At 37.4% G+C, this 13,538-nt stretch overlaps 1 protein-coding gene across 2 annotated transcripts in view; it reads right to left on the bottom strand.

Annotated features, from left to right (window-relative positions):
• Positions 1–477: 477 nt before the first annotated feature.
• The window catches only part of TGDS (TDP-glucose 4,6-dehydratase), a 13,512-nt gene continuing 451 nt past the window's right edge, over positions 478–13,538 (bottom strand). The window contains exons 1-13 of one of the 2 annotated variants that reach the window (XM_064408446.1): positions 12,224–12,296; positions 11,764–11,832; positions 10,731–10,932; positions 10,367–10,470; positions 9,999–10,089; positions 8,911–9,053; positions 7,348–7,446; positions 6,568–6,627; positions 4,924–4,967; positions 4,488–4,653; positions 3,862–3,920; positions 1,888–1,985; positions 478–1,511 (exon numbers count right to left, since the gene is read on the bottom strand). In XM_064408446.1, the coding sequence (XP_064264516.1) occupies positions 1,411–1,511; positions 1,888–1,985; positions 3,862–3,920; positions 4,488–4,653; positions 4,924–4,967; positions 6,568–6,627; positions 7,348–7,446; positions 8,911–9,053; positions 9,999–10,089; positions 10,367–10,470; position 10,731 (966 nt within the window). In that variant the 5' untranslated portion in view covers positions 10,732–10,932; positions 11,764–11,832; positions 12,224–12,296 and the 3' untranslated portion in view covers positions 478–1,410. Of the gene's footprint in view, positions 1,512–1,887; positions 1,986–3,861; positions 3,921–4,487; positions 4,654–4,923; positions 4,968–6,567; positions 6,628–7,347; positions 7,447–8,910; positions 9,054–9,998; positions 10,090–10,366; positions 10,471–10,730; positions 10,933–11,763; positions 11,833–12,223; positions 12,297–13,538 lie in introns of those variants that run through there. The other variant, XM_064408445.1, reaches the window with a different exon arrangement.

Genomic DNA, 13,538 nt, shown 5'->3' with positions numbered 1-13,538 from the left:
AGCCACAAGTGGCACTTCATCAACAGCGCCACGTACCACAAGGTGTGATGAAGCTGGGAACACTTGTGTTTCATGAGCTATCTCCCAGTTTCTGAGACCCTTTAGGAGTCACAGCTTTTTCTGAGTACACCACAGCATCCCAGTCCTGTGCTGCTTGCAGCTCTGCCCAGGGCCCACAGAGGATGAGGGACTGGGCCAACTACAGAAGCTGAAGTGATAAAACCAAGAACAGTGGTTCTTCTTACGTTTGCCAGATCACCTCAAAGACAAAAAAGTGAAGGTAATATTTTCAGAGTAGAGGAAGAGCAAAGAATTTTTTTTTTAAAAAAACCCACCAGCTACTTTTTCAGCATGTTCTTCTTAATTACGAGAAACCAGTTACACCGTAGTATTTATTATTAAATCAACTTTGAACAAGATTCATTGACATATTTCTAGAATTAGAGTTTTTTTTCAAATTTTATAATAAAACTCACATACAGTTTTATCTTTAAAATGTTTATTACAGAAAAAATGCTGATACACTGCATTGATTAAGGTCTGTCAACCCACAATTCACAGAAAAATAAGAGTTTTAAAAAAATTTCTCCATAAGTAGCCTTCATATCACAGGAAATAAGATCATTGGAATGTTAACTGTCTTCCAGTATTCCAAGTTTGTTACAATTACAGCTAAGAAAGAGGAGTTAACATGTAATAGACAGTAATACAGTAAAAGGAGTACAAAGTTTAAGGAAATACTTCTGGAAATCTCATCGAGAACACCTGCTACTTCTTGACATCATCCCTCCCCCCTTGTTGCCCTTGAAAGGGGCATTTTAAGTTACAGAGTAGGTAAGTTTGATCAGTCAACTACAAAGCTAAAAGTGCACCAGCAGAGAAATGGACGGAACCATAGAGGTGCTATGTCCAGCTTTTGTCAATTTATAGTCTCCAAAAAATATATAATTTCTCCCCTTGATTAAAAATAAAACCCAACCCGCTGAAGTGACAAAAAATTATATATATTACACTGTAAAAACAAACTAATACAGATGAATAATTCCAGAACAAAACCAAATTTAACTCCAAGTCTCAAAAACTGCAATCACAGTTAATTATTCTTAATAAGGCAGATTTTATTTCAGTACACTAATTTATAACACTATAACATTATAAATATTCTTCACTCCATACAGTTTTTTAAAATCAATACCTAGTGAGAATAGAGTATTGCACCAAGAGCTGAAATTAAGAGGTTCAACAAATAAAGTGCTGAAACCATTCCAAAGCTGTGCCATACTGTGGTTCTTTACTCATCATGGTTCATGTATCTTGAATACATTAAGAGTCCAGCGTAGCCATTTGATTGCAGGCTTTGAAGAAAAGACCATATGAGGTAGAAAAAACTCCTTCAGGTTCTGTGCCACACTATGGACCACTGAGCTGGGCAAACGGGTCTGTCAGAGGAAAGGGCTCCAAAGCTTTCTCCGAGTTTTTCCAGTTGTGGAAATTTTCTTTGTACCATTCAACTAATATAGAAAGAATGTTGATGAGTTAAGCTGACCAGAGATAACAGGGAAATCCAAATATTCCACAGATATACAACTAACAACATGCTAATTGTTCTTTATGGAAGACTTTAGCCCATAATATTACAAAAAAATCTAGTTTAAACTTTGTAAGTTCTTTATGCAAGACTTATTCTAGCTGTAAAAAGTGATTATCCTTTTTATTTTACGTCATGTAAATTCACTGTTTTAGAAAGCAGCCAATTTTATGTAAATTCAAATGTTACATTCAATCTCTTCAGCTCCTCATTAACTAAGCTACTATACATTCATTTCCCCCTTTTCCCTCTCCCTCCTCCCACCACTCCTAAATCAGTGTAAAAGTCATCAGTCTTACTTGTTTTCGTTATTCCTTCTTCCCAAGGCACTTTGGGTCTCCAGCCTAAGTTGTGCATTTTTTCTGAACTCATTGGATATCTGAGGTCATTTGTAGGCCTGATGAAGTATAAAATGCACACGGAAAAAAATCTGATTATACTGCTTCCTTAATTAGTCATGTAGTACCTCACACTGTCTTCCAAGGAATATTAGATATGCTTCAATTTTGAAAATTCCCATCAACATAAACAGGTTGCATTGCCTTCAAAAAATACGTGGCAGCTGAGTGCAGCTACAACAACACAATTCAGTTTGTACAGTCAACTACTTGAAATTGACTAGAATAAATATTAATTAGTATTTTACTGGCACAAAAACACAAAAATCACTGCCAACGCATTTGTGCAAATCGGTGCATTTGCAACACAGAGCCAGCATTTTCTAATATTAGCATTTACGTTTTTCATCCTGAAAACCCAAAAATTTACACATACTTCAGATTTAAAACACACAGGCTTCCAAAGGGGCATCGTTACAGTGGCTCATTAGCTACAGGAACTTTGTAATACTGAATATGTAGAATCCCAAGCTGCAAGATTCAACACAGAAAGATATATCTGATATTTAAGCACGGCAGAAATTTTCACTTGCACAGTCTGGCAGATAGGTAGCCCAGTCTAGCATCCTGCACTACTGGCACTGGCATACTGAACAGTCAAGGTACATGTGCAGGCACAAACTGAGCACTTATCACTGTTACTGTAACATGCTAATCCGAAGCAGAACTAATTTTTCCATAGCAAGTAACCCCCACAACCTTTAAGTCACTCATTATAGAATTATATAGTCATAAATAAAGTACATTAACAATCTTTTATACGACCTCAACACGTATTCCTACGTGGTTAGTTTTCCCAAGCCCATTTATGTTTAAACATTAGCAGACAGGGCCCAATACACACAAAGAAACATCTCAAACTGAATTACACTGAGAACTCCTAAACACTCACATCATGTGAGCCAAAGGCAATTCATTCAAAGTCCTGTAATACATTGAGAAAGGATTCTGAAGAACATTTCCTTTTAAAAACAAAAGTTAGCACATTTTTAAAGACACTTCAGTTGCCATGATAACAATCTAAATGCGATCAGAAAGTGAGAATTCTAAGGGCCATAATACTTAACTGCTATCAGTAGACACATCATTTCTAATCACTCTGGAGAGAGTGATATCTAAAGTAAGCAGAGATTCATTGTTGCTGCAGAAAAGAAATGGATATAAAAGAGCAGAGCCAAACCAAGCCTGAAATTAAGGATGGAAACACACAGCAAAAGCATATCTATAAAAGCTACCCATTTTTCCACTACCCTAACTTTGGCACCTTAGAGCTTTACATCTACTTTTGAGATAGCAGCTTCAGCTTAAGATAGAAATCAAAAGTTAACTACACTCCACAGGCACATATTTCTGCCTGGGGAGACTGGGTCTTACTACAAAGGACATCTAAGTCTGAATTAGTCACATTAATGCCAAAATACTAAAGTTAGGCAAGAGACGATGGGATTCATCTCACTCAGTGATGCTGAATAAAAAATACACTGAATAAACTGTCCAAGCTACCGTGAAGAAAAGATTTAGTTGCTCTGTAAAACTTTTCCTCTTCCCAGAGTAGACTTCAGTAATGACAAGTATGAAGAATGTTTGAAGACGGAGATTAGCATTGCATGGCTCCCCTTCAAATCATTCATTCTGACCTACAGATCCAAATAATAAATGAAAGTCCTGTTTTCTATACAGAACCCTGATCATAGATATCAAAAAAAAAAAAAAAAAATCAGAGAGCAAAACAGTTCTTACTCCCTCAAAAGTGTTCCCTTCTTTAGTGCAGAAACACCTTCACAAAAAACTATTTGGTTAAGAGTCTCAGAAAACCTGCAGGACAAGACTATCCTGCATGGGCAGCACATCCTGCATGTCCTCCACATCCCTCACCTGTCTTTGACATAATCCATCCAGTGCTCCATTTCAGACTCTGAACTGGTCTTCTTTATCTGTCAAGAAGAAAAACAAGTATCACTCCCATATATCTTGGACTATCTAAACATATATTTAAAAAACAGTTTTTTCCTTAACAAACTTAAATCTTATTAAAAACCCCCACCAAATAAAAAAATATAAACCACAAACAGAAATGGTCTTTTGTATATTGAGTCTTCAAACCACCGAAATTATCAAAATTATCTAGAACAACTCCAACCTATCTCCTTCACCCAGAGCACTGCCAGAACATCCATAATCAAACTGTTAGATTTTAATAGTGCCACATTCTCCAACCAAAACTAAAGCAGCCAGCATGGAAAAGAAATGGTAATTAATCATGACCCCAGCCAGGATATGTCCCAGTGAGGAAAACTGATGCAGCAGCCCAGCACACAATAGCCCATACGGGAAACTTGCACAGTCCAGCTGCCACAGAAAGGGTAGCACATCATTCTGCTGCAAGGATCTTCCAATACCCACCACAAGTCTAAGCTCTTTCAGAGCTACAGAAGGTCTGTGTAATTATTTGTATGTGCAAGGAAAACCAGTAAAGAAAAGCATGAGAACTCTTTACTCACTAAATGGATTAGCTCCTTAGCAAGCTGGGCAATGGACATCTCAAAGTTAGTTCCAATGTTATAAATTTCACCTGGTTTCCCCTCCTTCAGGACAGTAAGGAATGCTTCTACCACATCAGTTGCATAAAGGAAATTCCTTCTCTGAAGTCCAGAACCATGAATACAGCTTAAAACAAGAAAAAGACAAAAAATGTTTTTAGTCCTCAAATAGACACATTCACTTTACTGGACTGTGTTTTTTAGCAGTTTTGCTGTTAAGATGGATGCCTGAAGGTACCTTAAGTAGCTGACAGGCAAACAATCCTTGACTTTAAGGAAATCCTGCTATTAAAATAAGAACTTTGTTATGTAATTATCATTTTATAAACTTGCACATATTTATAACTGCAATTACAGTTTTATAGCACAAATACTACCAAAAATGTGAATTACCTACCATTTTCTGTTCTGTTGCAACAAAGATATAAACTTTGGAATAACCTAAGGAATTGAAAAACAACAAAAAAAATTACTCCACTATTTTAGAAGCTGTTATTCTACAAAGAATAAGGAACAGTTATGAAACATTAAGTATTTTAATAAGATCCTTTAAATACTTCTAAGTTTTCTTAAATATAACGAAAGAATGTATCAAGCCTAGAAAATGCAAGGATTTTGGTTTGTAAGAGTACACACCTCTACTGCAGTGTAAGCCTTATCTTTCTGGCTGTTACAACAGTTTTTGAAAAACAAAAAAAAAATCCACTACTTTTGCACATGGCAGTCCATCACAATCCAACTGGAAATAATACTACCAACAGTTCAGAACAAGGTTTAACATCCAGCAAACTGCAGTAATTCTAGAAACAAAGAGTTGTTAAAGTAGTTAAATTTGGAAGAAAATCAACAGAGAATTTTAAGATAACGTGGATAAACACAGATCAAGTGACAGTGTGCTTGCTGCACAAAGATTTACATTATGTTCATCTAAATGCTTAGATCCTTTCATAATGCCCCAGATACTTCAGAACAGTTACCCCCACTATTAAAATCCTTAAACTGAAGCCATTAGAAAACTATTCAAATTACTTAAATTTAACTTCCTGCTCTAAAGACAGGAGCAGAATACTAGATAAAACTGAAGGTTCATGTAGCCTAGTGCTGTGTCTTTAGCAGTAACTACAATTTGGTATGTGAAGAAGAATATATGTAAGTCAAAAGCTAGCAAATATGTCCCCTAATACACCCCTAACAATCATGCAACCTGTAGCAAGACACAGATCAATGAAAAATGTAATCTAAAAGCCATTGCTTATCCACCTGCAATAATGCAAGTGAAAATAAATTTATTTGGGAAAAAAAACTCACAAAAGGTGAAAAACAATTTAAATCAAAAAACAACTCTATGGAACTGTAAAATATAGCTGCATTTTCCAGCAGTTCCAAACTCCAGAGAGTACATGGGATGATTGCTTTCATTTCAACAGTGTATTTACATTCACTAACCAAGCAGATTCAGGTATTGACTTAAAAAGGCAACTCCTTCTCACAAACCACTGTTTTAAATAGTTACCCTGCAAGGTTTGTATGAACACATGCAAAGACAAGTCACTTTACACTGCTTTTCATCTTATATATGAATGTTATAGCTCCATCTTACTTATTTTCTGTGCAGGCTGGAACACTCCTTTCTATACCAGACATTGTATTCTCAGTTTACTTTTTGAAATGTTTCCCTTAGGTATTAAACACTCATGATTACAAAACATGATGTGAGTTAATGTAATTTGTAGGGGAACTCTGTCAAAATATCCTTTGAAAAATAGAAAAGCTACAAAACAAAGTTGCTGTCATAAAATTTATTTAAACTACAAGTTAAAACCTCAAAATTGAAGTTTTATCAACAACCAAAAAATATGTGTTCAGGGTAAGACACGTTAGTGTAAGCTCAAAATATATAATCACATTAATTGCAAGAGTGCTTTTTTCAAAGCACTCTTTCACACACTTTTTCATCCCATGCACATGAGAAAAAATTAACATCACGGCAACCCTGAATTCTGGTACACTGAAGCTCAGCGTAAAGCACAGTTTAACTTACTTTTTCTGGATACTGATGTGGTCCATAAACATTACTGCTCCGTGTGATGACAACAGGGAACTGGAGAGCATTAAACACACATGTGATTACATAAGAAAGCATATACCAGTAAAAATCTGTAACCTGCTGCTAATCCATAAGCAAACCAACACATGCACAGTGATTACTCAAAAATCTGCAAGCCCTTACAAACGTTACTGAATTAAACTCTCTGTAATTCTCTCGAACAGGCAAGAGCCTCCAGCCTTCTCAGCCTGTTAGGAGCACCACAAGTGACAAATGCTAGAAACCTCTCTTATCCTGGAATCACCACAGGACACTGCATATGTGTATCTGGTTGACTGAAGAGTGGCTTACTCCTACTTATTCCAATATGTTTCACAGGTCTTTAACATCCTGTTCTTGTCCACTTTATAGCAAAAGCATCATATATCAAGAACAGAAGTCTGAAGTATCCAAAATACTAAATATGTTTGCTTAGCGCTGGTTTTTAAATTTCTAATGTTCTCTCTCACTATTTTATCAAAGAACATTTTTAGATATTACAGTTCAGATTTAAAAAATATAACTTAAAAATGTCTTATCTGTCCCCACTGTCTTGCAATGTATCTTCACAACTGACTTTTGGAGATTCTCTAACACATCCAGACTACAAGACTAACAATAAGGAAAGAAGTGGCACTATATGGACTAGTACTGATTTTTCTTTTATACTCTTACATTCATAATACAGACACTTAATTACAGGCTTCAGAGTTTTTGAAGCTTCCACGGACTTACTTGGTACCTTTCCCAGTAAGACTGAACAAAACACTCTGCAGCTGCTTTAGAGGAGGCATAGGGATTTGTTGGACGTTTTGGTGAGGATTCATCAAATTCCTAAAATGAAAAGAAAATTTGCATTGCTCAATTTCTTTTGCCCAGATAAGCCTTAAAGTTACAAAAGAAATAAAAATCCTTAAATATCCAAGCACATCAGTCTAAAAAAGACCCCTTACAACAGAAGTCCATAACAAAAGACAGCCTATTTACTGAACACGGGAGGCAGACAAATTACCAGCAGTAATATTTTTATACCTGCAACAGAGTTACTTCACAGCAGCAGGTCCTCAGATTTTTATCTTATTAAATAATCACTGTTGCTAACAGAGAGGCTTAATATTTTTGGGGTTCATATTGCCTCAGAGAACAATTGGGCCACCACTAGCAAATTCACCTTTCAGTCCTAAATAAAAGGGATCTTCTCTTAAATTTTTGTTTAACTTTATTTCTGTAAAAAATGTAGAATTGCAACCCAAAAGCTTCCAAAGCAAGACTTCAACAATTCTGACCAGTTCCAGAACAGGTATCTTCCAGACTATCCTGACACTTGAATCTACTTCTCACTTGAAGAGAGAAAGAAACAAACCAAGAGAAGGAGGGATACTACCCAAGGTGTGATTGGTACCAATCACCTTAACATGATTAAAACACTTGCTGGTCTTGTCCGACCGTTGCCTCTGAAATTAAATGGCCTTCCTCCCCTCAAAAAAAACTCCACAAGAACTTCTAGTGTGATTCACAAAGAGAAGAAAAAATAGATTAAAGTTTTCTTTTCAAGGCCCAGAGACAGAAAAATTTCACTTGAAGGTATCAGCCAAGCCACGGGTCTACACACAAGAAAACATCATCCTTGGGTGTCCTAAAAGCCTACAGATGGAAGTTGTGTTGAAGGAACTGAAAAAGACTCTATGATAATAAGAAAGTGCACAGAACTCTTCTGAAGTACATTAATATTTCCAGGGACTATGGCAAAAGGCTCCTTGACTTTATTTATACCTTTAAAAAGATCAACATGCATAATTTGCCTTTTTACTGAGCTAAATTACATTTCCTGAATTAAGGTCAAGTATAAATTCTCAAAAATCAAAGATGTACACATAACAAGAAACATCTGAATATTTATTACAGTAATACAGGAATTGTTTTCTATTTGAACTGTCACTACCTACAGTTCTGTTAATATTTTAGCTAGAATATAAGGCAGTTCCCCTCCTACTAAGCTGTGCACATTACTGAAGTCTCATGAATACTCCAGGATAAAACCTGTACAATACACTCCTTTGATACCTTCTCTGAGTAGTGACATCATTAATGACCCAAATCTCACTGCTTTAGACAATAAACATTCAATATAAAACAAGCTATGAAAAAAAGGACAATTTTGATATTCAGCTTTCTAGAAGCTACCAGTGCTTACTTAAAGTCAAACATTTAGAGAGGCCAAGGAAAGTTAGACTCAACTTTGTTTTCACTATTAAAAGCAGGTAAACTAGAAAAATCCTCAAGCATTTTCAAACTCACCTCATCAGTGCTACCTCCATATACTTCATCTGTACTAACATAGACAAACTTCTCCACATTGGCTTCATGTGCAGCAGCAACCAGCACATTCGTGCCATAAACATTCACGTAGGTGAATTCCAGGGCATGCCAAAATGAAAGATCTACATCAAAAAATGCAGACAATTCTGATTAAATTTGGGCAAGACAGGGCTATAGGTTCCACTTGAAGGCTGCAGTACAGACCTGTCAGACAGCAAGGTGCCTTGTTAAATGAAGGCACCTTCTACACTTACACAAAGACAGAAATCCTTGTTCTCAACAAGGGGCTGGAATCATGAACAAAAGCTTGTTGGTTATGGATTTTTCTAATCTAAAATAGCATTGGCTAAATACAGTAAGAAAAGTGTCATTCAAAGACAGTTGCAAGATGCAGTAATATGGACACATGATTAATAACTCATCAGCAGCTGTTTTCATTCTTACAACTGTTCCTGTGACCTAATGACTTTGTGCCTATCAAATGTGACAATTCCAATAAGTATTTTCCTGGAGAATTCTTTGAGGATTTTTTTCTCATGATGGATGGAGTATGGTGGGGATTGCTCTTACTAACAGTGATACTGAAAAGCAGCCATCTGAAATAGGCACTTTATAATTCATTCTCTCTTTTAAGCATGAAGACAAGATTCCAGCGGGATTTATGCCTAATCCTTCAGCTTTCACACTGCTTGTACATGTGACATGGAGCCAATTAAGTAAAAACTTCAGACTATGTACAAAGCCCCTCTCCACTGTCTTTATGACTCCCTCAGTACACTGTCCGCTACATGTCAGTCTAGATGGAATTTAAAAATGTAATGCAGACAAAAAGGTACATTACCATTTATGTGCAATGAAAACAAGACAACAGTCAAATGAAGAACTTTTTAAATCAAGGCTTTGAATCTCTCTGAGTTAAAAAGGCCACCAGACAATCACTCATGTGATTTGTAGAGACAAATTGGATCCTTGGTTTATATGAAGGGAAAAGACAAAAGGTATACTGGCATATATTTCAAGCAGGTATAGCCATGGAAAATAACACCAAAACATGCAGCAATGCTCACCTACATGTGTTTGGGCTGCAAAATGAAGGACTATATCTATTTTCTCCGTTTCAAAGAGCTGCTTTATAAAATCAGGTTCACAAATATCCCCCTAAACAAGAAAGGAAAAAAAAAAAGGCAAATTATTTTTGCTAGAAAATAGTTAGCTTCCTTTTATACCAAGTGTCACATAAGAAACCATTACAAAGGCAACACAGGATACAAATACAGCAATATCAACTGAGTTCTGGGCCACTTATCAATGCCTTGTCTAAAATAAGACCATACATAAAATTTCACCCATTTTTTAAAAAACCCTAAATGAAACTTATTTCAGAGTTTATATTACTATTAACACTAGAAATAGCAATGTGTCAAAAAATACACACAACAAAAGTACAGCGTGCAGCTCCAACATTGAGGCTGAAATGCCAAGTTCCCAGAGCAAGTAGGAGTTCCCAGTCTGGCAAGCTGGTAGGGACATCTAGTGGCACTGCAAAAGGAGAAGCAGATTCCCACTAAGGGGGATTAGATTATGTCTTGCAAGGGCTTTGCTGCTTGCTGTTTATTCCAGTAATTTATTTTTTAATTGACATATTTTTTAAAAAGAGACATTATTTTGAACTAAATGGCTAGCTACTGATTTTTTTTAAACTGAAATTCAAGCTTAGTACATCTATGCTGAACAGCAACAGAAATTGTGACTGAAATGTATCTTTCATACAGCCCCTGAGTCAAATTTTCTAAACTTACTGTTCTACTTTCCAAAACAGACTTCCTTTCTATAGCACCACTAGAGAATATATCCTTCCTGCTGTCTCCTATGGTCAGGACCAACGTTACAGTTCTAATTATAAGGGCTGCACATTAGAAATTATCTTTTCCAGCACATTTCCTGTCAGTGTAAACTGCTTGGTTGTATACCAGCTGGATGTTAAGCTGTGATCAACTGTCCCTAAAAAGAAAAAACAGAAACAAACCCAAATCACAAAAAAAAAAAAAGAAGAAACAACCACAGTGAAAAGTTGGAATTATTTATACTGATGTAAGTTTTGTGACAAGAGATTCTAACCCTTGTTCAAAATCAGAATAGCTACATCAGTCCTAGTTACTGTTCCTCTGCTTCACATAGGCATCTGCCTGTTTAAAGAATATCTTGTAGTACTCCAAGCTTTTCCCAGCAATTAAATGTTAGTATCTCCTCAGGTAACAAGGCTTTTGTAGGGCATTAGCACATTTCATATTGCACTCCGGAAATAATCAAAGACCTTAGGAAAATAACCAAAAAGCCACTTTGGTCATGCTGAAACTGCACACATGTGCATGTCTACATACAGAATGTAACTTTTATCCCAAAAGTTCTGATATAGTCCCTTACGGAAATAAAGAGGTGATTCACAAAAACATGAACAGTCATGGGGGTCACCAACAGGCCAGGACAAGTTCAGCTTCCAGCCTCACCTGGATCTAAGGAAAGAGGCAAGTTTACAGTTTACATCTACTGCCTCTGAGAAAGGTGCTGCTTCAGCAAACTGAACTATATGCATTTCTCAGATGTCCTGCAGCCTTGGGCAGACCCCAAGACAGAGAGGTGAGCATCAGCACTGCCTTTTGTAGACAGGAGGAACCTCAGCATACAAGCCCAGCAAGTCCAAATATTGATCTGCACAATAAATCAAAATCCATCCCCTGTCTGAAGACAAAACTGGGGAAGCAGTAACACCAAAAATGGTAACACCAAAAATCTGTAAGAAGTCACATTTTGTGGAATAGAAGGCTCTATCACCTGGATAAACTTGTAGTTTTCCTTCCCAGAGACAGTTTCAAGATTCTTTAAGCTTGCACAGTAGTCGAGCTAAAGAGAAATATCACACAACATCAGTAAGTGGGCTTTGTGGAAGCAAAAAGGCTAACTCAAACCCAGCCTGGTTTCCAAACTGGAAAGTCTGAGAATAAAGTAAAAACTTATTTTAAAAAAATCTACTTCACAAGCAGATGTGAAGCTTTAAAAGCACAAATCTCCAAAAGATACCCTAACTGCAAAAATTCTTAAACAGATGTTTAGAGCTTGAAAAGTTTTGTTCTTTTTCTGAACACCAGTTGACTTTTTTTTCCACAAGAACAAATGGAAAATGAAACGAAAATTAGTAACTAACAATAAGCCATATAAGTTTCAACATATTATAGATTGCATTATAAATCACTTAAAACAGTTGTCCATATCAAGAAAGAAAACAAAGTATTACCTTATCCAGATTTATAATCAGATAGTTTGGATAGTTTTTCACAAGAGAGACGACTACATGTGAAGCACTGCAGGATAGAAGAAAAATACATTTTACAATTATATACTGGACTTTAAGGTAACGAAGAGATGACAAATTCCAAATAAATTCAGCAATATTAACAGTTTTGGGGGAAGAATGGGATACATTCAAGATGGATAAAAGACAAATTCAAAGATATTACGATAACATATAGAATATGTATTAATATTGAAATAGTGTTAAAATATTTTCTGTATGTAAGTGCATATGGTTAAGAAACTAAAAATCAGAACAAAAGTTCGTCCTCTAATGAATAAGCACTGCCCACAGTCACATTAAAAAAAAAAAAAAAACAAACCTGTTACAGGCTATATTGAATTGCCATTGTAAAATACTTTTGCACTCAAAAGCTTACAAATTAGGTATCAGGGAGAACCAAACAGTCAACACTCCTAACCCACGACAGTGACTGCCATCACTCACGACATTACTGCTAGGTGTAAGAAATGACAACCAGACAACCAGGTGGCACTGCCCCTTCGGCACGACCTTGTGTACATGACGCTTATTCTGAGAGGTCAGGTTAGTTCAGGGTTATTGACACACAGAAATTTAACCCTCTCACAGCTTCCGCACACTGAGGGGCCCAAGCTAAAGACGGGCCAGACGCTGCTCTGCCTCAAACTGAGCCCACAGCACTGGGGGCTGATACGGGAAACTGCAGCTGGCCCGAAGCCCTGCCACCTTCAACCCAAGGAATCCATTAGGCTGGAAAAGATCTGAGATCATCGAGCCCAAACGACCAAACACAAGGGTTAACCCCTTGTTAACCAGACCATGGCACTAAGCGCCATGTCCAGTCGTTCCTGCACACCTGCAGGGACAGTAACTCCTGACCTCCCTGGGCAGCCCATTCCAATATCTGCTCATCTTTTCTATGAATAATTTCTTTCTAGCGTCCACCCTAAACCTCCGCAGCTTAGACTGTGTCCTCTCGTCCTGTCACTTGCTGCCTGGGAGATGAGGCTGAACCCCACCTGGCTTTCAGGGAGTGGAAGAGAGCGATGAGGTTGTTTTGCCTGAGGCTCCACGCAAAACAGCCCCAGCTCCCTCAGCCGCTCCTCACAAGGTTTGTGCTCCAGGCCCTTCCCCTGCCCGGCTCTGGGCAGTCCCGTCCCGGCTGAGGCCGAGCACCGACTGCCAGCGCCTCCTTCCCCCCTCGCCGGCCGCAGGCGAAGGGCGGCGGGGCAGGCTCCGGGCTCGCTCCCAGCACCTACCGCCCCGGCACCCAGAC

Source organism: Passer domesticus, chromosome 2, assembly GCF_036417665.1.
Source record: "Passer domesticus isolate bPasDom1 chromosome 2, bPasDom1.hap1, whole genome shotgun sequence".
Classification (NCBI taxonomy): domain Eukaryota; kingdom Metazoa; phylum Chordata; class Aves; order Passeriformes; family Passeridae; genus Passer; species Passer domesticus.
This window is presented reverse-complemented; position numbering and strand designations above follow the sequence as displayed.